Source organism: Mycotypha africana (assembly GCF_025528875.1).
Source record: "Mycotypha africana strain NRRL 2978 chromosome Unknown BDF20scaffold_7, whole genome shotgun sequence".
Classification (NCBI taxonomy): domain Eukaryota; kingdom Fungi; phylum Mucoromycota; class Mucoromycetes; order Mucorales; family Mycotyphaceae; genus Mycotypha; species Mycotypha africana.
Window position 1 is genome coordinate 1,669,833 of NW_026515731.1, and position 19,620 is coordinate 1,689,452.

Here is a 19,620-nt window from a genome sequence, read left to right on the forward strand (position 1 = left end):
TACTGTCGTGAGCAGTACCTATGCAATAGGTTGATTCTATGTGTGAATCATGACATCTTAGTAATGATGATAACCAATTAGGTTCAACTATTTTGGCAAATGTGCATCGAGCTTATGTTATTCAAGTATATCATCACTGAGATAATTTTGAAACACGCACTTTTATCCAATTGAAGGAACATGTGTTTTGTCATGGTAAAGAATGACAAACTGTCTGGCAGCGGGAAGTTGACGCATCTTTGAATAGATGGTAATAGCGTTGTCGACTTGGGTCAAACAAAGGAAGACCGACTGAATTTCAGCACTATGAAAAAAAAGATCACCCTAGCCAATACAAGAGATTTAGATCATGACAGGTAAAAAGTCCAAGATAAATCCCTATTTGTCTCCAAACTGAAGCTTTTTTTTGTCTAAACCTTTTATTTTCTTTACCCCAAAAAAGGGTAAGCTAACATCTGGGAGTTGATTTTTTATTCGTCCAAACGAAAACCCAACGTCCTGAATTTCAGAAAGTAGAACAACTGTATCCGTGCGCTGCTTGGGAAAAATGAAGATCAATTTAAAAAAAGTTTATTTGGGAATGTTTTTATATGAACTAGACACTTGTTGAGCCAATAAACCAGCTGCATGTATTTGGTCCTTCTTGGTATTATTATTACTTCCAGCACCAGCTGCAGTGGTATTACCTGCTGCTTCATCTAATAAGGAGGAGGCTGTTACGGAGGAAGAAGCAGTCGAAGCATTTGTGCTATTGAAAGAGGACGACTTGGATTCCGATTTAGACAGAGATTCTATATACTCTTCTATACGATTTGTCAGTACTTTTAATGCGATTTGATTTTCAACGCCTCTTGGAATAACAATATCAGCATTCTTTTTAGAGGGCAAGATAAATTCTTCATACATAGGCTTGACCTTTTCCACATATTCCATAAGGACCTCTTTGATAGTGAGGACCTGTCCATTTCTGACCTTGGTCTTGCGAACTCTACGAGCAAGTCTTTCGTCACTATCTTCATCAATAAAGACCTTCATAAACATGAGGTCGGATAATTCTTTGTCGTAGAGTAAAAGTGTGCCTTCTATAAGCAACACATCCACTGGTTCCATCACACGTGTCCCTTTTCTATGATGGAAAAAAGAAAGATGGGACAAATTTAATCAAGGGTTGGTATCCAAAGAGGTGCTAATAAACTGTACCTTGTATGGCTGGATGCGTCCCATTCAGGTACAGTGGTGGATTTGCCTGCCAAGATAGAGCGAACAGTTTCCTTTAAAAGTTCCATATCGAAAGCATCTGATGTATAGAAGATGAGTATCCAGAGTATGATCTCTGTCTCTCTTTGTATTGATTTATATTACCTGGATGATCAGAGTAGAATTCACCAGCTTCGTATTTGATACGTTCTTTCGGTGTCAATTCACGATAAAATTGCGTCAAACTCAACAAAGCTACTTTGGTAGCATACTTGTTTAAGCGAGAGGTTAATGCCTCACAAAACGCTTTCTAAAAAAAGGAAACTCGTTTGCATCATCGACAACCTTTTTGTATCACTTTTTTTAAAAATTAAATTACCTTTCCAGAGTCAGCACCACCTGCTATGGCAATGGCCATAGGCGTCTTTAAGGAAACTTTAAAATAACTATCAAAGACATAGGTGAGTCATCCATAGTTATCTTGTCAAGATCAAGTATGGCATGAGGTCATCTGGGATTCTTTACTTTGGATCAGCATATTTCGTTGGATCGATCGACATGTTTTCTTTTTCGTGATGGGCTTTTATTGCTGATGACTAAAAAAAGGGGATTTAGAAGCTTTTCTTTTTTTGGCTTGCGTTTGGGTTGTGGAAGCTCTATACCTACTTTTTAGAAGGTTGATTTCTTTGAAAGCGCAAAATAAAAAAAAAAAAAAAAAAAAAATAGTAGAGCTCTCATTTGTCCTTTTCCTTTCTGTCGTTGGTGCAGTGCTCCCGCCCTCTTTTGAAAAAAGCCAGACCGCTTTTTTTTCGCGCATTTTTTTAGTTCAAGTTGAACCCTAATTTTTGATCAGCTTGTTTGAGAACAATTGCTGACTTGAAAAATGGCTTAGCCCACTCTTCTGAAAATAAGTCTAGCAAATGGATGGTAAGGACTCTTTATGGATGCTCAGATGAGTGGTCTGACGTTCTTTATTTGGTCCCTATTGAGCGTGGAAGCACTTTCTTAAAATAAAGTGACAGTCAGACAGTGGTTCAAAATGGGTCGACATCGGATTTCCCCGCTTTATCCAATAAAAATGGTGCAAGTAATGGATTGATTTTTCTGAATGGGTGTGCCTCATTTTTAGTGTAACTGAAGGGCAACAACATCATTTAATAATTTTTTTTTCTTTTTTAGAATTGCATTAATTTGGCATGGCGTATTTTTTTGATGACAAAAAGATATAGGAAATTTTATTCATAGCAAAAAGAATTTCTTTACATTTCGTCCATTTCTTCTACTACTTTTGCTTCTTTTTTCCACTTTTTGTTCACTTTTTTCTTTTTTTTTTTTTTCAAAAAAGAGCATTTTAAAGCACTATTTTTCTCTGACTTGGTTTTTTTTTTTTTTTTTGGGCACCCCTTAGAAAAAAAAAATTATCTGATTTTTTTCAAAAGAAAAAAAAACCCCACATTTTTCTTTTTTTTTTTTTTTTTTAGAAAAAGTTACTACTCCTTTATTTTCTTTTTCAATAGACTTTTTTTTTTTTTTTTTTTTATTTTTCCCTATCACAGCAGATTATCTATACCTTTTACATCCCTATTTGACAACATCATTTTAAAAACCTTAAAAAATAACAACAACAACAACAACAGATAGAGACACAGACAGTTTCTCAATGATGATCAGTGATCCAGCACCATTTACAAACGCATTCAATTTTAACGACATGCAACGAGTCATTCACCCACTTTCAGCTTCCCCTGGTTCTTCCGCTCTTTTTCGTACAACATCCCCTGTATTGAACATAACAATGACAAATCAACAACAGCCACCGTCTTGTTCAGTCTCCACTACGACTCATGCTGCTTCTACTTCATTTATGGATGATGTGACAACTATTTTCGTGGTAGGATTCCCTGAAGATATGGCCGAGCGGGAATTTCAAAATATGTTTACTTTTTGTCATGGATTTGAAGCTGCTTCATTAAAATGGCATTGTAAAGATCAGACAGAAGAAGATAATGCTTCTACCACTACCGCTATGACCGTGACAACCACCCTACCTCATGGTACTTGTTCTTCTTCTTCTACTACTGCTGCTGCTGCTGGTGGTGCTGCTGCTTCGGCTAATAATAAAAAACAAATGGTATGTGTGTACGTCTAAATTAGAATTATTTTTTTTTTTTTTTTTTTTTTTTTTTTTTGTGACAGGGGCACTCACGCAAATGATATAATCCTATTTTTCTATAGATTGGTTTCGCTCGATTCAAAACAAGATTAGAAGCACTGGAAGCCATTGAAGTGTTGAGTGGTAAGAAAATAGATCAAGAAAAAGGCACTGTCTTGAAGGCTGAAATGGCCAAAAAAAACTTGCACATCAAACGAGGTTCTCAACAACAGCAGCAGCAACAACAACAACAAGGCTCTTCTACATCTACTGTTTCTTCTCTGACAACGACACCCACCTCTACTATTTCTACTGCCTCTAGTCTTGCTACGGAGACTGCTGTTGGCGCTGGCCCTGGTCATAGTCATGGTTTAGTTGCTGCTGCTGCTGCTGCTACTGCTGCTACTACCGCCACGAATCATACCGTGGCTGGTACTACTACTACTACCAGCACAACGACAAGTGATCTCAAGTCTTTGGAGACCCTTGGAACTGCAAAACATCAAACTTGCGCAAGATATGAAAATTTTTCACCTTTGCCAAGCGATTTACTCTCTCCTCAAGATTTTAAATCGGATCTTTTTATTGATTCTATCATTCATACGGCTACAGGTGCTATCAATGATACACCGCCCTCTTCTACTTTATTTGGTAATTTCCGTTCTTCTTTATCGTTTGATGACCATTTCTCTCAAGACCTAGGCTTTTTACCAACGGCTTCTCGTTCGACAAACTATACAACAGCAAGTCAACATCAACCCTCACATCCTTACTATGCAGCATTCCATTCCAATAACTCTGCCACTATGGACAGTCCAACGCATCACAATTACTCCTCCATTCAAAACCCTCCATTTCAATCCAAATTTTCAAAGCTCATGATGACAGGCAGTGCTACCCATAACCACCTTGACTATTTGTCCAAATCTTCACCACAAAGTCACGATGGCATGAACCAGGGTTTAACTAGCAGTACCTCTATGCTTGAACATGAATTCTTGCGTCTAGGTCAGCCATCGCCTCATCTTCATTCAATGTATAGTAACATGCATCATCTCCAGCCTCCTCCTCCTCCTTATCAGCAACAACAACAACAACAACAACAACAACAACAACAGCAACAACATTCCCAACCTCATCCTCATTCACATGCTCATAGTAACAGCAGTCCTCATCTTCCACCTCATTCTATCCATTTTGATTTGATCCGCTCTCCTAGTTTCTCTTCACCTATTCAACGTCTTGGCACGAGCATCACCCATGGTACACCGACGACTACTTCTCCTCCTCCTCCTCCTACTACCACCACCAGTACGAGTACGACTGCTCCTATGTCGGCAATGTCACATACAACGAGTAACAACAACAACAGCAACAACAACAACAACAATACAAATCCTGCAGACCAAAATCCTCCTTGCAATACACTCTATGTGGGTAATTTACCTCCCAACACGTCTGAAGAAGAATTGAGACACATCTTTTCTGTTAAAAGAGGGTATCGTCGTATGTGTTTCCGTACCAAACCGCAAGGACCCATGTGTTTTGTTGAATTTGATGATATTCATTTTGCTACTCAAGCTTTGAATGATTTACAAGGCTATCAGTTATCAAATTCTGCCAAAGGTGGTATTCGATTATCTTATTCTAAAAATCCATTATTCATCAAACCACCACCTCAAACACAACCACCATCTAATATCAACCATCATCATCATCATCAACATCATCCACAGCATCATCATCATAACAATAACAGTCATCACTCTCATAAGCAACAACATAATATATTAATGTCTACTGCGGCTACAGCTACAGCAACTGCTCATGCTGTCTTTGATGCTTAAAGTATACTTAATTTTTGCACAACCTTGGAAAATCTTAGAACATATTAATTATACATATAATATAATCCCACTGAATTTTGCACACACACACACACACACACACACATATAAATATAATCGATATTACTGATTTTTTGAAAAAGTAATCTAATCCTTCCCTTTGTTCTTTTTCCTCCCCATCAGAAACCCTCTACTCTCTCTACGTTTGTTTTCGACTTTTAACAATTTCAAAAAAAAAAAAAAACTTTTACTTTTTTCAAAAAATAAAAAAAAAAAACCATTTAGATGCAACTCACGTTCCTAAGGGTTACTCAAAAAAGTCGCTTGAGGAAAATCTACATTGTTATAAAGTTAACCTTTGGGCGAGGGGGTTTCTTTTTCCCTGCCCCTGCACGGCGCATCCTTTTTTTGGTTTTTAGTTTTTTTTTTGGCGGGAATTTCGGACTTATATCCTGTGCTACTTTTTTGATTGGTTCCTCAATAGATACGCAAAAAAAAAAAAGATCGCAGGTACACAGGCACCAGGACAAGAAAAAAAAAAAAAAAACCACAAAAGATAAAAGCGGCATTGTCCTCCCTCTTGTAACAAATGTCTATACGGATGTGTATGCACGCATGCACGCAAGCAGCAGGATCCTTGCTGAGATGAAAAGGTAGGTGCTAAGAAAGGGAAGATGCCCTTGTTTTATTTTGTATGAGTGTTGCCATCCATCTCTTTATGAGCCTTCATTGGACATCGAAAAGGATGAGGACCCATGAGAAAACCTTAACTGCTGTCCACTTATGTGTGGGAGGGGTGTCATCTTTGGACGCCACTTGATTTGAAACAAAGCTAAAATGATCAAAAATGGTTGTAAAGCATGGCTAGGGTCTTGTAGGTTCTCCATGTTTTCAATAATGTTATTTTAAATGTTATTTTCAATGAATACTTACATAATGACTCTTTCCCCTTTCTCTCCTGCTTTTCTGTCTGAACCAATCATACCTTTCATTCTTCTCCATTTTGTTGTCCATCCAGATCCATTATCCAATGAGACAATGGGGTTCAGAAGGACACTTTTTTCTTTTTAAAGCTGAGCTAAAAGACATTGGTTCAATCAAGAAAGGGCCTTGGTGAAACACAAGACTCTTATCAAAAGCAGACTCATTCTGAAGGAGGCAACATGTTCTTCCTCCAACGGCACCAAGGTCTTTCAAGTGATTTACGCTGTTTGTAGTGACGAGCTATGACCAAGATGATCCGATTGGCTGTACAGTTTGTTTTTTTTTCTGCTTTTCTGCACGCGTTGACACAATGGAAGCATGACCGTCATGGTACTGCTAATGGGGTATGTATCCCTTAGGCAGCTTTTCGTTTGGCCTTACAATCCAAGAATAGACTTACTATACCATGGACGGGTGTCATTTACCCGTCAGTGACAAGATATCTTTGCTCGACATCTTGAGCCTATCGCTTGTATGGGAATACTTTATACCTAGAATACTGTACTATTTCAGATAGTTGGCAAGTCGCGTCGCTATAGGGGTGTGCTTTTTCTTGGCTTTTTATTATTATCGGATGATGAGATTTTACTTTTTGTTCTATTTTAAATGACACAGCTTGAACACGGTATGTACGCTAAGCAAAAAAACAAGAACAAAAAAAACCCCATTGTATTGTGATATGGCATCACATGCTGCACTTGTAAGTGCTACCATCAACACGGATGAGCTCGTCACGAGAAAGAAAAACTCTATTTCCAGGAACCATTGTCAGTGCATTTCCCCCCCTTTGTTTACGTCAGCTGACGATGATGCGAGCAGTCGTTGATTTATAATGCTCGTTGGGAAACATCCTGTTGCTCTTGTATCCTTTCCTTCTCTCTCTCGCTCTCTGTGTGTCTTTGTCTATTCTAAATGCACTCTACAGATAAAAAAGACTGACAGATAACGTCTTTCTCCTCTTCTTCTTTTCCTTACCATTTCTCTTTTGTGTGTGTTTTTAGAAACATGATTTTTGAAACAGTCAATTGTCACGTTGACTCCTCTTTAGAGGTACTGCAGTTTTCTTCCTAAGCTACACTTATCGGTGCAGAAACGATTTACTTTTTATTGTTTGAAACTTGAAAAAGATGATTGATAGAGATTCGTTGGATAAAATGATGCTGGCAGATATAATAGAATACTGTCAAGAGAGAGGTCAGTCACTTCACTACCCTTCTCTGTCTCCTTCATTTGGGTTCTATCGTTAACAGCTGCTGATGCCCCCCCCCCACCTTCTTTTCATATTCATTTAGGCTTGCGAACAGAAGGAGCAAAGGCAGATCTTATAGAAGATCTTATCAGTTGGGTAACGTCCATCGATAGGCCTGTTTCTTTTTTGTGTACTATCTCATCTCTTCTCTTCTCGGATGATGACTTTATTAGAAAGAGAACCTGCAACTCGTGCCAGCGCCGTCTACACCCAAACTCTATACAGCCTTTGAACTCTTACCCAGCTCTTCGCTCACGTCTTCCACTCGATTGTCTCGTAGAAGAGAACAGCAGCGTCTTACACTCACGTCGAGGGATCTGTCCTTGTTGTTTTTGGACGATAAACATCCACAGTATGATATCCCCTTCAAAGCCTTGACGATCGGTAAAAAGATAGGAAGTGGAGGCTTTAAAGATTGCTACAAAGGTAAAAAAGAAGGAAGAAAAGGGAGGGATCTCGATGGTTAAAAAAAGTAGCCCATTTTTTTTTTCTCAATGGTCATACTCGTTCACGACGAAGAACAGGACACTATAGAGAGGTAAAAATCAAATTCTCTGCTAATAGCACACACTCACAAAAAAAGGGAGCTTGGGCCTTTTAAACGATCCGTTTTTCTGTTTCGTTATCGTGCTCTGCTCATGGTGACGAAAGGAGCCTGTTGTAGTAGGAGAATTGCGTTTGGCGCATTTCAGTCAGGTCGATTTGGAAGAAATAAAACACGAAATCAATGTCTTGAAGTAAGGAAGGGCCTCAAAAGGTCAAACCTAACAAAATGAGACTCAATGTTGTCTTTCTTTTTCAACATAGACAATTGAGACACGAGAATGTCGTACGCTTTATAGGCGTATGCACCGACCCTCAGCATCTAAGTATCATCACAGAATTATGTGCAAAAGGCGACCTTTTCGATGTCATTCGCAATTATAAAAAACCAAGTTTCTCGCAACTAGTGATGTATATGTATGATATAGCGTTAGGCGTATCCTATCTCCATACAAGAAGGTAAGTACCGTCATGTATCTATTTATGCTTACAATGGGTACATAAGCCAACACTATCTATCCCGAGAAAAGGCCCTCCATTATACATAGAGTGAGTTGATGAGACACATAACCATCGATACATTGCTGATTTGTTGTTGATTAACTTTGACATTTGATAACCCCATCAGGATCTAAAATCGATGAATATTCTGGTAACGTTTTGAACCATGACATTTTAACTGTAGTCAAATAGAACACATTCGACCTGAGTCATCTAGCTTGACTTTTTTTTTTAAAAAAAAACACGTTTATCAGATAACAGAGGAGGATAGGGCAAAAGTAAATGATTTTGGACTAGCCCGAATACGGCCCATGGCGAATATGCTAATGCATACCCATTGTGGTACACCCAACTGGTACGTTGCTTTCTGTTTTTCCATTCAACATATTCAACCATGCCGTTCTAAAACAATAAACTCACACTCTTCTTTTCGTATCTATTACCTAAGGCAAGGTAAGCATAGAATACAAACTTTCTTGTGAAAAGATCCTCAATAACAGCGCTTGATTGTTGTACTTGTTGTTAGCTCCAGAATATTGGTCAACAACGCCAAGCTATACAGAAAAGGTGGATGTAAAGTGCTAACAATGACATAGGCTCAATACTTTTTTGGTAGAAAAATAGGGACTAATGATTCCATTTGCATCTCTTCTTTTGCTATCAAAGGTATACGCTTGTGGGTTAATCTTTTGGGAAATTTTGACCTGGGGCGAATATGGATACCCATTCCAAGATTTGACAGAACATGCACTCTACAAAGCAGTAAAGGAGCATCATGTTCGCCCGCCCTTAGGAAAACTTAGCCAGATCTATCCTCATCAATTGCTACTGCTGATAATGGAAATGTGGGAAGGTGAACCCACGCTGGTAAAGGAGGGGAAAAGAAAAGGATCTTTTTGCTATGAAATGACGTTCATCTTAACACCATTCAATCACTCTGTTCACCATAGAGACCTTCCATGAATCAAGTAGTCGATACCTTATCAACCTATTTGAATTGAACACAGATGATTCTTCACACCCACCCCTCGGCCCAACCCAACAAAAGAAAAAAAGTATACTGTATCCCCCTTTCAACTGTAAAAGTGTTTTTTCCATTTCTCTATTTTTCTTTTCATCTATTTAATCTTCATGACAAAAATGAGCAGCTATATATGCATCCAAACTCGTCTCTGCATGAAAATCTGTCCACTTCTTAGCCTCTGCAATAAAAGCTGATCTGTTTGATTTGTATACTTTGGCAACTTCTGCATCCTGAGGTGAGTCCGGGTCAGGACTATCTAATAATGCTTGTATAGACATGAGTGCGATTCTTAATGTCATAGCAGGTGTCCAGTTATTCTTCAACACATCCTACACAGAATAGAATATTTGCCCCCAAGTCAAAACAAAAAAGTACTGGATGACACGCTTAAGCCTCCTTTGACAAACTCAGTGTCCTTACCAAGCAGATAACACCCTATACAAAATAATGAGAAAAAGATAAACGTTAACTGTCCCATTGGGTAGTCTATCAAAGCCATGAGGCCGCATCCAACATTCTAAATACTTACTGTTTGCGAGCTGACATTGGGATGATAGACTTTGGTTATGAATTTGATTTCTGGAGGTTCAAAAGGATGTCTTTCCTACACGACACCATTGCAAAGTTGGCCAATACAATCCATAGAAAAATTCTCTAGACAAAAAAAGGGTCATTTTTTCTTATTTACGTTCAACTGTATATCTAGTAAAAATGTTCCTCCTAAGAGTATTCAAAACGAAAGAGAACGCAATGTCAGCATGCAAAACGGCCAAGCAACTTTTACGTACATGCAAGGAAACTTTTCACTCATGTGGCTACCTTCATAAGGTGTCCCTGGTGGGCCAGTGATAGATGCTATGGAGTGATCTGGTAGAGAAGAGCGAATGAGATCAGTCATCTTTTGTTTTCCACAGATTGGCGCGTGATCTGCTCATTTACACAAGTTGCTTTCATTGGGTACGTAGATACGTATATTGGCTGTTTTGTCTTCTGTCACATCCTTAATCTCGTTGGCAACGCGCTTCATCATGTTGGGGATCATCTTCTCCAGATAGGCGGTGGTGGGGGAAAAAATAAAAAATCCAAAAGGGGAGAGGAGTAGCTCAGTGAAAAAAAAAAAAAAAAAGGCAATTGATTTTTTTTGAAGCATGATATGAGGGGCAGTGACTACCAGAAGGCTCATGATGATGTATCAGTTTATTGACAGATCAAAGTCCTGTCAATACATTGAAAGAGCATATTAAGAAAAAGGTAATCATCCAATAAATAAATGTGAATGTGCGTGGTCTCGAAAGGAATCAACAATACAAAATCCAAAAAAACTGAAAACGAGTGAATCAGAAACGAACAGTCTTTACAAAAGATAGAGCGTAGAAGCAATGGAAATCAAGAAGAGACCCATGATTGAGGACAGCTTATCGCTGTCAGCAGCAGAAGAGCTGCTGGGTAAGGTAAACTTGCCGTTGCCATTGTATTGGGTGGCTACATTAGGTCTAGGTTCATCCTCGTTCCAGGTACAATTGTCTTGTGTTGTTGTCTTGATAGGTTCATCCAGAACAATGTTACGGAGCCATCTACGTTGATAATCTCCTGTAGGCGCACTGGGATTAACGGCATTGATCATGTCTTCTAAAAGAGCATCTGCCATAGCCACAGGTGCTTCAAACCAACTATAACCACCCGAGGCTGTTAAAATACCGTCTTCACGGTAGACTTTTTTGTTAGCAATGAACTTGTAATTATTTTGATCGCTGTCACTGATGTTGTAATTCTTCAAAAAGGCTGTCATATTGGAGCCGATGAATGTTTCATCAATCAGAATATCGACGTCCTGAATCGCCTTGAGTAAGTCCGCCGAAGAGGAGAAAGTAAGTGTGCTGCTGTTCAGCATAGTGGCGCCTGCATCGTGCGTCAACCCAACCTTGTAAGACGCTTCACTTAAAATGTAACTAGCCGTGTTGTTGTTGTATTGACTGGGTGCATCATACGTTGTCCATGCAACGACAGGTCTGCGGTCGTAACCAGAGGCGGCATCCTTCAAACGATTGTAGTTGGAAATGATGGACTGAGTGATATTATTAGCGACTGCTTCCAAGTTGTAAAATGCTGCATAGTAAGAGATCCATGAAGAACGGCCCAAGACGTCAGGCTCATACGTCTGAGCAGTACTCACAGTGTTATTTTCAGTACTGTCCGTGCTGGTAGAGCTGAGCGAACCGAATTGTACTTGCACACTCTTCAATTGCTCATCCTGCAAAGTGAGGTTACGCGTAGATAGCTCGCTGATGTTGCCACTGTTCAAATATTTCTGGAAACATGGTGAGGCTACTAAACTTCCATCAGCAATCACCTTGATAGTTTCTGCTACGCCTATCATCTATAGCATGATTTCGAGTTTCATGCCAATGCTTGTTAATTTGCTTATTCTGTCTTAAGGTGGGAAATGAAGGTTTTAGTGTACTCTACCTCAAGATACGGTACAACTGTTGTCTCAACAGCTGCTGCCTTCGTAATAGGAATCTGGTAAATTTCAGTGTCATTTCCAAAATTGGTAGGTGAGGGTGTACCACATTGTACAAGAACATACGTTCCTCCAGTACGGCTGTTTTTCACAACCTTGTAATTATTGTGATATTCGATACTGAAATATTGTCCCTTATCTTCAGCTAAATTACAACAGTGAACCGTTAGGAGGGCCTTTAGAACTCTTGTTGCTTCACACGTATATTTTCGTTTTCTGTCAAAACTGACTTTCTACCTGTGTTCAATTTTTCCGGAAAGTAATCAACATTAGGGTCGTAAGTTTGGACACATTGCCCGTTCATCAAGTTAGAAGTAGGTGCTTGAGCAGTAATGCTTGAAATAGCAACAGTGGCAATAAGTAAGAGACTTGAGATTGTTGCAACCATTTGAAAAAGCTGCCCCAGAAGTTATAAAAACAAAGGAACAGATGAAAAGGAAAACCAACAGGTTTCACTCAAATTTCGTTTTTTATAACGCAGCAATTCATAGGAGAATCGAAATGAAAAATCGGTATTTCTTCCCTGTTCTTGCACTCTAATACCTATGAGGGCTATTATACTGTTCCAATAACTGAGTGGGCTTTTCATCACATCCACTGGTATTGCATCACAGCTTTTTGCGCACAAACTTGTCACACAGTTTGCGAAACCAAATCTGCTTGTGTTCAAAAAAGATGAAGTAGAAAAAACTCGCGTTCTAATAGTCAAACTCTATTGGCTTGTTGTTCATCTTGAACGACAGCTGATAGATTGCTCTCTGAATATAGATGGCATAGTGTAAAACGCAGTGGTATTGCATTCATTTTTATGTCTTCGGGCTTCTCGAACACGAGATTCAAGCACAAGAGTAACTTGTGAAAGCCTCTAGCTTTCAAATAAATATGCTACCATTAACGACACGAATGCCATGGAAGAAAATCTTTAACAATGTCCCAATTTAATCAACAAATGGATTTAACGATTCACTGCCAGCAGAAGCTTACTGTACAATGCAACAATTGCTTTTTGCCATTTTTAGTTGTTCTTAAAGAATGCAGTTTACCCCCCCCCCACACACTTTAAAAGTTCGGGCTGATGGGCATTGGCCGTGGTCTCTGTGACTTTCTTCGTCAGCCCTAGAATCCATGAAACATTTGGAGCTCACGGAAATTCTTAAATCTGTCTCTCCACTTATTACAAATACTCTATTTCTTAAAATTTCAAGCTATGACTTCTAGAATAGTATTTTCTCAATTAAGACGTATCACAACAACACGTACTTCCCTTCTTACTCAAAGAGGATGCCAAAACTTACGACGCAACATAACGATTCAATCGAGACCATGGCTCCACAGAGCTAAACCGCAGCATATACCCTCATTACTTGGACGTCAGCAAGGTAAGTCATTAACGTACAGTATATACTATAGTGTATCGAGTTCTGTTGAAACCAGCATCTCAAATCATGTATCTTTATTCCACTTTTAAACAAAGTTCGCACCATGTTCATTCAAACTGAATCAACACCCAATGCAGATTCAATCAAATTTATCCCCGGGGAAACAGTATTAGGCAGTGGTACAGCAGAATTTCTGGATACTCGTGCTTCTATGAAATCACCGCTAGCAAAACAGCTCTTTCAAATTGATGGTGTAAAAGGAGTGTTTTTCGGCCCAGATTTTATCACTATCTCAAAAGAAGAGACCGCAGAATGGCAGCTCATGAAACCAGATGTTTACGCAGCCATTATGGATCATTATGCTTCGGGACAACCTATGATGTATAATGAAGATGATCTGGCTGCGCAAGATACTACCATTTTACCTGATGATCCTGAAGAAGTACAGATGATCAAGGAGCTATTAGATACTCGTATTCGTCCCTCTATTCAAGAAGATGGAGGAGATATTGAATATTGCGGATTCGAGAACGGCATTGTAAAGTTAAAACTGAAGGGTAGTTGTAGAGGGTGCGATAGCGCGACGATCACACTGAAGAATGGCATTGAAAATATGTTGATGCACTATATTCCTGAAGTTCAAGGCGTTGAACAAATCATTGATGAGCATGAGAAAGTTGCCCTTCAAGAATTCGACAAACTCGAAATAAAGCTGCGTGAAGAATAAATTACATTGTAGCCTATCTACTTTTGTATACTATCCAAACCACTTTTTTTCATGTACAGTTGCCTTTTTTTTTATTGTAAATCTATCAGTCCTTCTCCAAATTGATATTGTTTCCGAATTTACTATACAATTCCTTCTTTAATGACTCCATTTTTTCATGGATAGCATCAATTTGATATTTGGTATCTTCAATTTCCGTTTCCAGTTTCGCTGAGTCTTTCTCCACTCTTTCGATAGCTTCTGACGCACTGACATGTACAAAAGCATCACCGACTTTATATCTGACAGCTTCATCCTCATCAGCTAGTTCCAATTCCATTGCCACATCATCCAAATATTCTTTTTCTTGCTGTATTCGATAAGACAACCTGTCAGTGCGATGCTTGCGTTTAGTGTCTTCATTTTCGTCCTACCTTTAGTTTTTCGTATTGAATTTCAAGGTCGTCGATCTTTGCATTGTATCTACTGAATTCGTTAATATGTTGTTGATCCACCCATGTTACTTCAACATCTCCCGCTGACTCCTCTTTCTCATTTAACTATGGATGGCAAAATCAGTTATATAAGCATCCGCTTGTTCCATTTGCAGTCAGTCTTTATTGTGCGTTAATATTGTACCATTCTGATATTTGACATGTTTGCTATAACTCTTTTGAAAAAGAAAAAAGAAAAAATCGCGTTACTTTCTGATCATTTAAGATGAAGCCCATTTTTAATCTACGCTTCTGACCTATCTTTGATTCGAGTCAGTTTCAAGGCACAGATTCTGTTCATAACACCCGCTGATAAAAAAAGATCACCGCTACATAATCACATTATAGTAGCACACAGTATCCTATTTGAATGGGACTTTACAATAGACTATGTTTAAAAGGATTTTAATTATTGAAAGATCAGTATAAAAAGTTGATTTCCAATCTGTATGCGTAAAGTTCACAGGCATTAAGCTTGCAGATGAAGTCTTCCGTGTCAAACAGAATATTGCGATAATGTATGATAAATAAAATATAAAGAAAGGGTATAATGGCAAATTAACATAACAATAACATATGAAGGAGAATGAAGAGTTTGCCAATAGAGAAAAAAATAATGGATATTATGCTTATAGACGAAGTTTAGCGTGCTTGTTATCCATCTGCTGGATCAGGAACGTCTCCACCACGGAAAAGATAGATCATTTCACGTAAACCGAGACGAGCAACAGGCCTACGGGCACCTTCACCCAAGACACCGTCAGAAATCGCCTGCCGAATGAATGAGATATGAGTGATTTCAAATCATTTAATTTTTTTTTTTTTTTTTTTTTTTTTTGGTTATATGAGACAGTCATTTACCTGCTTCTTCTTTTGAAGTTCTAAAATACGATCTTCTACAGTATCCTTGATAAAGATACGATGCACATCGACAGCCTTTTGCTGACCAATACGATGCACACGATCAATGGCTTGATTTTCAAGGGCAGGATTCCACCAAATATCCATCAAAATCACACGATTGGCACAGGTCAAGTTCAAACCAAGAGAACCACATTTTGTGGAAACAAGCATAACTCGGTATTCAGGATCATCGTAGAATTTAGTGACTGTACTGGCACGCTCTTGTATATTCATAGAACCGTCATATCTGAGGAACTTGAAGCCTCTATCCTTTAATGGCTGTTCAATTAAGTCAAGCTACGAACAAATATTGTCCATCAGAAACGCTATTACAGTACTTTGTCAAAGTGTAAAGTTGTGATTGTAGGAGTACTTACGAAACCAGTAAATTGAGAAAAGACAATCGTCTTATCTTGTCCATCGCTATCATCATTGGTATCTTCCAGAATTTCAAGCATTTTGTCAATTTTAGCACTTGAAATGTACTCTTGAACTTTCTGCAAGGACTCCTTTTCCTTCTTTGCCTCTTCCGCCTTGTTTGCTTCTTCATCGTCTTCGGATTCCTTGAGCAATTCAGGAGCATGGACTTTACAAAAGATTTCCACCGAGATAGAGTTCTGTTTACTCATTTCCCCACGACATTGGGGACAACGTTTGGGACCACCATCATTTGTGTTGATATAACTATCTAAACATTCTTTACAAAGAATATGGCCACAACTTTTGTTGATTTGTGCGTCAACAGCAATATCCATACAAATAGGACATTCAATTTCGCTTAGTGTGGCGCTCTCGCTTAATAAACGACTAACAACTTCGGGTTTCATAGTCGAAGCTGCTTTCTTTTGGTCTTCTATATTGACTTCCGTCTCCGCCGTTGGATCTTCGCCTTCTTCAACGGTCAAATGCGGATGCAAACACGCCTGACGCAAACGAAGCAAAAGAACCAACACTGAAGAGTAATTTTTCATGACTGTACCGGCTTGCATGTACTTGTTAAATCTTCGCTGAGCTCGATTGTTAACGTATTCATAATGAGTTCTTTCATCGGGTGTGAAATCGATATGGGTCATATGGACGTTTCTTTCCGGTAGATCTAGGATTGGACGACCATCAATCATAGCTTTCTTGGAACGACGAAGTGAAATGGCTTTCATTAAAACATGAGCAACCTTAATGGCCTTCCTATGGTTGCCAGCTTTCATAGGCTTACAAATTGTATCTCTGAATTCTTCCCATTCACAAAAAGGTCTGATACGCAAGAATTTAATCAAGGAATACAATTCTTCAATTTTGTTTTGTATGGGTGTGGCTGTCATACACCATCTGTAAGAAGCGTCAAGTTGGTAACTAGTAGACCATAATATAAAAAAAGTTAGAAATAGCACAGAAAACGATATCTTTAAGCATAATGCTCGCTTTACCAACCACGCGCGGAAAGAGTTGCCTTATTTTTGATCGTGTGCGCCTCGTCAAGAACTACTCTATGGAATTTGACTTTTGAAAAGGGTCCCAAACATCTCTCATGGAAATCACCAGCAGTAACCGCATAAGAGGAAATGATAACTTCAAGTGAAAGAAAGAAAAAGAAAAAAGAAGTTCATATATCAGCTGTATGAAATAGAAAAAGATACGGATATTTTGATTTGCTTACCATCGTAAAGAGAGAGGACATAAGGATTTTTGGTTCTGTTGACACCATGGTATACCAAAACTTTCAAGCGAGGTTCGGTCTTGGATTCAATCTCTCTGCGCCACTGATCCATCAGAGAAACAGGACAGACAATCAATGTTGCTTTTATATAGAGCTCGTCTTCCCTCACTTCCGTGCATTTCCTGGAAATGATACCATGATCCACTCGCGTGGCTTTTGTACAAGGACGTGAAACGATAAGGGCTAACGCTTGAATTGTCTACGTTTAAAATGCCATTACAAAAATTAATACACATGTCGAGTCATGGCTTAAGTTTGTTACAAACGGCTCTCCAATCTGTACCTTTCCTAAGCCCATGTCGTCAGCCAAAATGCCACCTTTATTACTGGACTCTTCCATTTTGGTCATCCATTGTAAACCAATCTTTTGGTGCTCTAACAAGTTGATAGATAAACCATCTGGGGTTCCTGATCTTTCTTCAGGAGGCGGAGGATGATCATCATTAACATTCATCAGCAGTTCTCTGAGTTCTCTTTCAGCATCCTCTCCATTCAGTGGTTGTTCCCCCTTGGGCATAGAACGAATCATTGTTCGAAGGTGAGCCATCTCTGCCATACGAGAAGACTGAGGGACATTACCGTTGAAATAGGGATGGAAAACTCTAGAACCACTCATATTGGGGATGGTAGGTGTTGTACCTCTGTTCCATGTATGAAACGAGCCGCTACTGGCTTCTACTTCGACTGCAGCAGCGGCGCCTCTCCTGGCCAACTCTAAACTGTTGAATGCATAAGGTCGTGAATTCCAAGCATCACCACTAAGATAATCAACTATATCGTAATCGATTTCATCACTTTCGTCAGAATCACTAACGATGGCGTAAATATCGTTTTCATCAGTTAAATCAATCACATTATCGTCGTCGTCATTAATTTCGATTATATTTGATGTGGATTGACTATCTAGTCTTAGTTTCTTCATATCGGATAGCTCGTCCTCGTCCATTTTACGTTTCAAAGAAGCGTTTGATAAATCATTTTCTGCTGCCGATAAAATAGATGGGAGAGGCGTAGAAGAAGATGAGGCGATAGCTGAGGACGATTGGTTGAGTGAAGACGATGCGCCTTGATGTTCGATATCAAATTGACGCTGTAGTTGGGTAGCAACCTCATAATCGCGTTTTTGTTCGGCTTCTAAGCGCTTAGCAATCTCTTGCTGTTGCCTTATTTCTTCAAAGTCAATTCCTAATTGCTTTAGTTCATCAGGATTATCTAAGCCTGCCTCTACAAAAAAAGCATAAGCGTCATCGTCTAGATTGATACTGTTTTCAGCAGTGGCGCCAGGCTCCTGTTTATTTTTATCTTTCTTTGTAAACGTTCGAGATGTTCCATCATAACTGTTGTTCTCAAAATCATTCACATCGTCGTCAAAATCATTGATAAAATCATATTCTTCTTTTGTTAAATCAAGAATCAAGCTGGAGTTGCCTGGGCTGTCTGGGGCTGTATTATACTCTTGGGAGTCTCTTGTTGTGTTTAGAGCATTTTCGCTATCTGACATTTCAGAAACTGGTCTTGTAGGACTAGTCATGATTTGAGCTTTGAATCGTAGTAAAGAATCAAGAATTCTTTACTTATCGGTAAAAAGTTGCCCACTGCTACGCAAACGAAGAAAGGATTTCCAATTTCTCAACAGCGTTGAAAAAAAAAAAAAAACCAAAAAAACTGAGTTTCAAAAGGCACCTTTTTTTTTGTTGTAGAGCTTCCTTTCTGTCATCAACATAAATAGTGGGGAAAACGACATAGAAAGCAAAGACAAATTGCAGCTCGTGGCATTACGATCTTCCAACGCAGTAGGTTCAATTGAAAAACGAAAAAGATTTTCATACAGTCTCGTCAACTACTACATACCAGGAAAGTTTCCAATTTTTTCAATGTACCTAATCCACGAAGAACTTTTGTACAGTTTTTCAAACGAAAATCCTATTGAATCTTAGCCTTCTACAAGCAGGAGCAGTATTGAAAATAACACTTTGTTCAATTCAATAGTGATGAATGAAGCTACAGGATGAATCACCAAAAAAATCAGCATGGATAGGATTGTTGGAGACTTGCATTTAAGCGACTCGGCAGGTCGAAAATGTAGGTCTTGGTTTTTGGTATGTGATGGATCAGGGCAGCTCAAACAATGAAAAGGTATAACTGTTGGAAAACCATTTCAACAGAAAAGAAAGAGTTATACAGCAAAGAATTTACTAGCGATACGATCAATGTAGGGCTGAATCACCAATCAATGGCATAGTACTTCCATTGCAAGCACAGGTATATTACATTATAGCCAACAGTCTTTCAGAAATAAAATATACCAGTCTCAAAAGAAATGATGAGGATCCTCTTGTTCGTTTATGCCTTAGCAATGTTGCATACTCTTTATATAAAAATAGAGTTACTTAATATGAAATACGT

General features: G+C 38.8%; 8 protein-coding genes across 8 annotated transcripts; 4 read left to right on the forward strand and 4 right to left on the reverse strand.

Annotated features, from left to right (window-relative positions):
- Positions 1-570: 570 nt before the first annotated feature.
- BDF20DRAFT_914558 (uridine kinase family-domain-containing protein) lies at positions 571-1,757 on the reverse strand (the record flags this gene model as incomplete). Its single annotated transcript, XM_053084200.1, has 5 exons — positions 571-1,126; positions 1,201-1,297; positions 1,363-1,507; positions 1,577-1,643; positions 1,723-1,757. 5 exons carry the CDS (start codon positions 1,755-1,757, stop codon positions 571-573), a joined length of 900 nt encoding a protein of 299 aa, XP_052935157.1.
- Positions 1,758-2,716: 959 nt separating this feature from the next.
- Positions 2,717-5,626, forward strand: BDF20DRAFT_1002120 (uncharacterized protein). The gene is made up of 2 exons (XM_053074624.1): positions 2,717-3,328; positions 3,433-5,626. Exons 1-2 carry the CDS (start codon positions 2,858-2,860, stop codon positions 5,194-5,196), a joined length of 2,235 nt encoding a protein of 744 aa, XP_052935158.1. The 5' UTR covers positions 2,717-2,857; the 3' UTR covers positions 5,197-5,626.
- A 1,711-nt stretch (positions 5,627-7,337) lies between these two features.
- BDF20DRAFT_823082 (kinase-like domain-containing protein) lies at positions 7,338-8,435 on the forward strand (the record flags this gene model as incomplete). Its single annotated transcript, XM_053077769.1, has 5 exons — positions 7,338-7,374; positions 7,473-7,525; positions 7,603-7,855; positions 8,100-8,166; positions 8,237-8,435. The coding sequence occupies 5 exons, from the start codon at positions 7,338-7,340 to the stop codon at positions 8,433-8,435; spliced, it is 609 nt and encodes a 202-aa protein (XP_052935159.1).
- BDF20DRAFT_624540 (uncharacterized protein) lies at positions 8,389-9,831 on the forward strand. The gene is made up of 6 exons (XM_053075901.1): positions 8,389-8,431; positions 8,735-8,828; positions 8,922-8,926; positions 9,000-9,046; positions 9,140-9,340; positions 9,426-9,831. Exons 2-6 carry the CDS (start codon positions 8,785-8,787, stop codon positions 9,597-9,599), a joined length of 471 nt encoding a protein of 156 aa, XP_052935160.1. The 5' UTR covers positions 8,389-8,431; positions 8,735-8,784; the 3' UTR covers positions 9,600-9,831.
- Positions 9,596-10,524, reverse strand: BDF20DRAFT_821846 (ubiquitin conjugating enzyme 1; the record flags this gene model as incomplete). The annotated part of the gene is made up of 5 exons (XM_053077645.1): positions 9,596-9,826; positions 9,918-9,932; positions 10,027-10,096; positions 10,286-10,364; positions 10,437-10,524. The coding sequence occupies 5 exons, from the start codon at positions 10,522-10,524 to the stop codon at positions 9,596-9,598; spliced, it is 483 nt and encodes a 160-aa protein (XP_052935161.1).
- A 3,084-nt stretch (positions 10,525-13,608) lies between these two features.
- BDF20DRAFT_822749 (uncharacterized protein) lies at positions 13,609-14,124 on the forward strand (the record flags this gene model as incomplete). Its single annotated transcript, XM_053077735.1, has 1 exon — positions 13,609-14,124. The coding sequence occupies one exon, from the start codon at positions 13,609-13,611 to the stop codon at positions 14,122-14,124; it is 516 nt and encodes a 171-aa protein (XP_052935162.1).
- A 184-nt stretch (positions 14,125-14,308) lies between these two features.
- BDF20DRAFT_808318 (Prefoldin subunit-domain-containing protein) lies at positions 14,309-14,760 on the reverse strand (the record flags this gene model as incomplete). The annotated part of the gene is made up of 3 exons (XM_053076565.1): positions 14,309-14,473; positions 14,538-14,663; positions 14,743-14,760. Coding segments are annotated over 3 exons (309 nt in total), but the record flags the coding sequence as incomplete, so codon positions are not given.
- A 30-nt stretch (positions 14,761-14,790) lies between these two features.
- On the reverse strand, positions 14,791-18,813 carry BDF20DRAFT_880047 (SNF2 family N-terminal domain-containing protein). The gene is made up of 6 exons (XM_053081601.1): positions 17,498-18,813; positions 17,155-17,413; positions 16,925-17,066; positions 15,878-16,850; positions 15,459-15,797; positions 14,791-15,368 (listed from the first exon to the last, which is right to left on the reverse strand). The coding sequence occupies exons 1-6, from the start codon at positions 18,743-18,745 to the stop codon at positions 15,252-15,254; spliced, it is 3,078 nt and encodes a 1,025-aa protein (XP_052935164.1). The 5' UTR covers positions 18,746-18,813; the 3' UTR covers positions 14,791-15,251.
- Between the last annotated feature and the right edge of the window lie 807 nt (positions 18,814-19,620).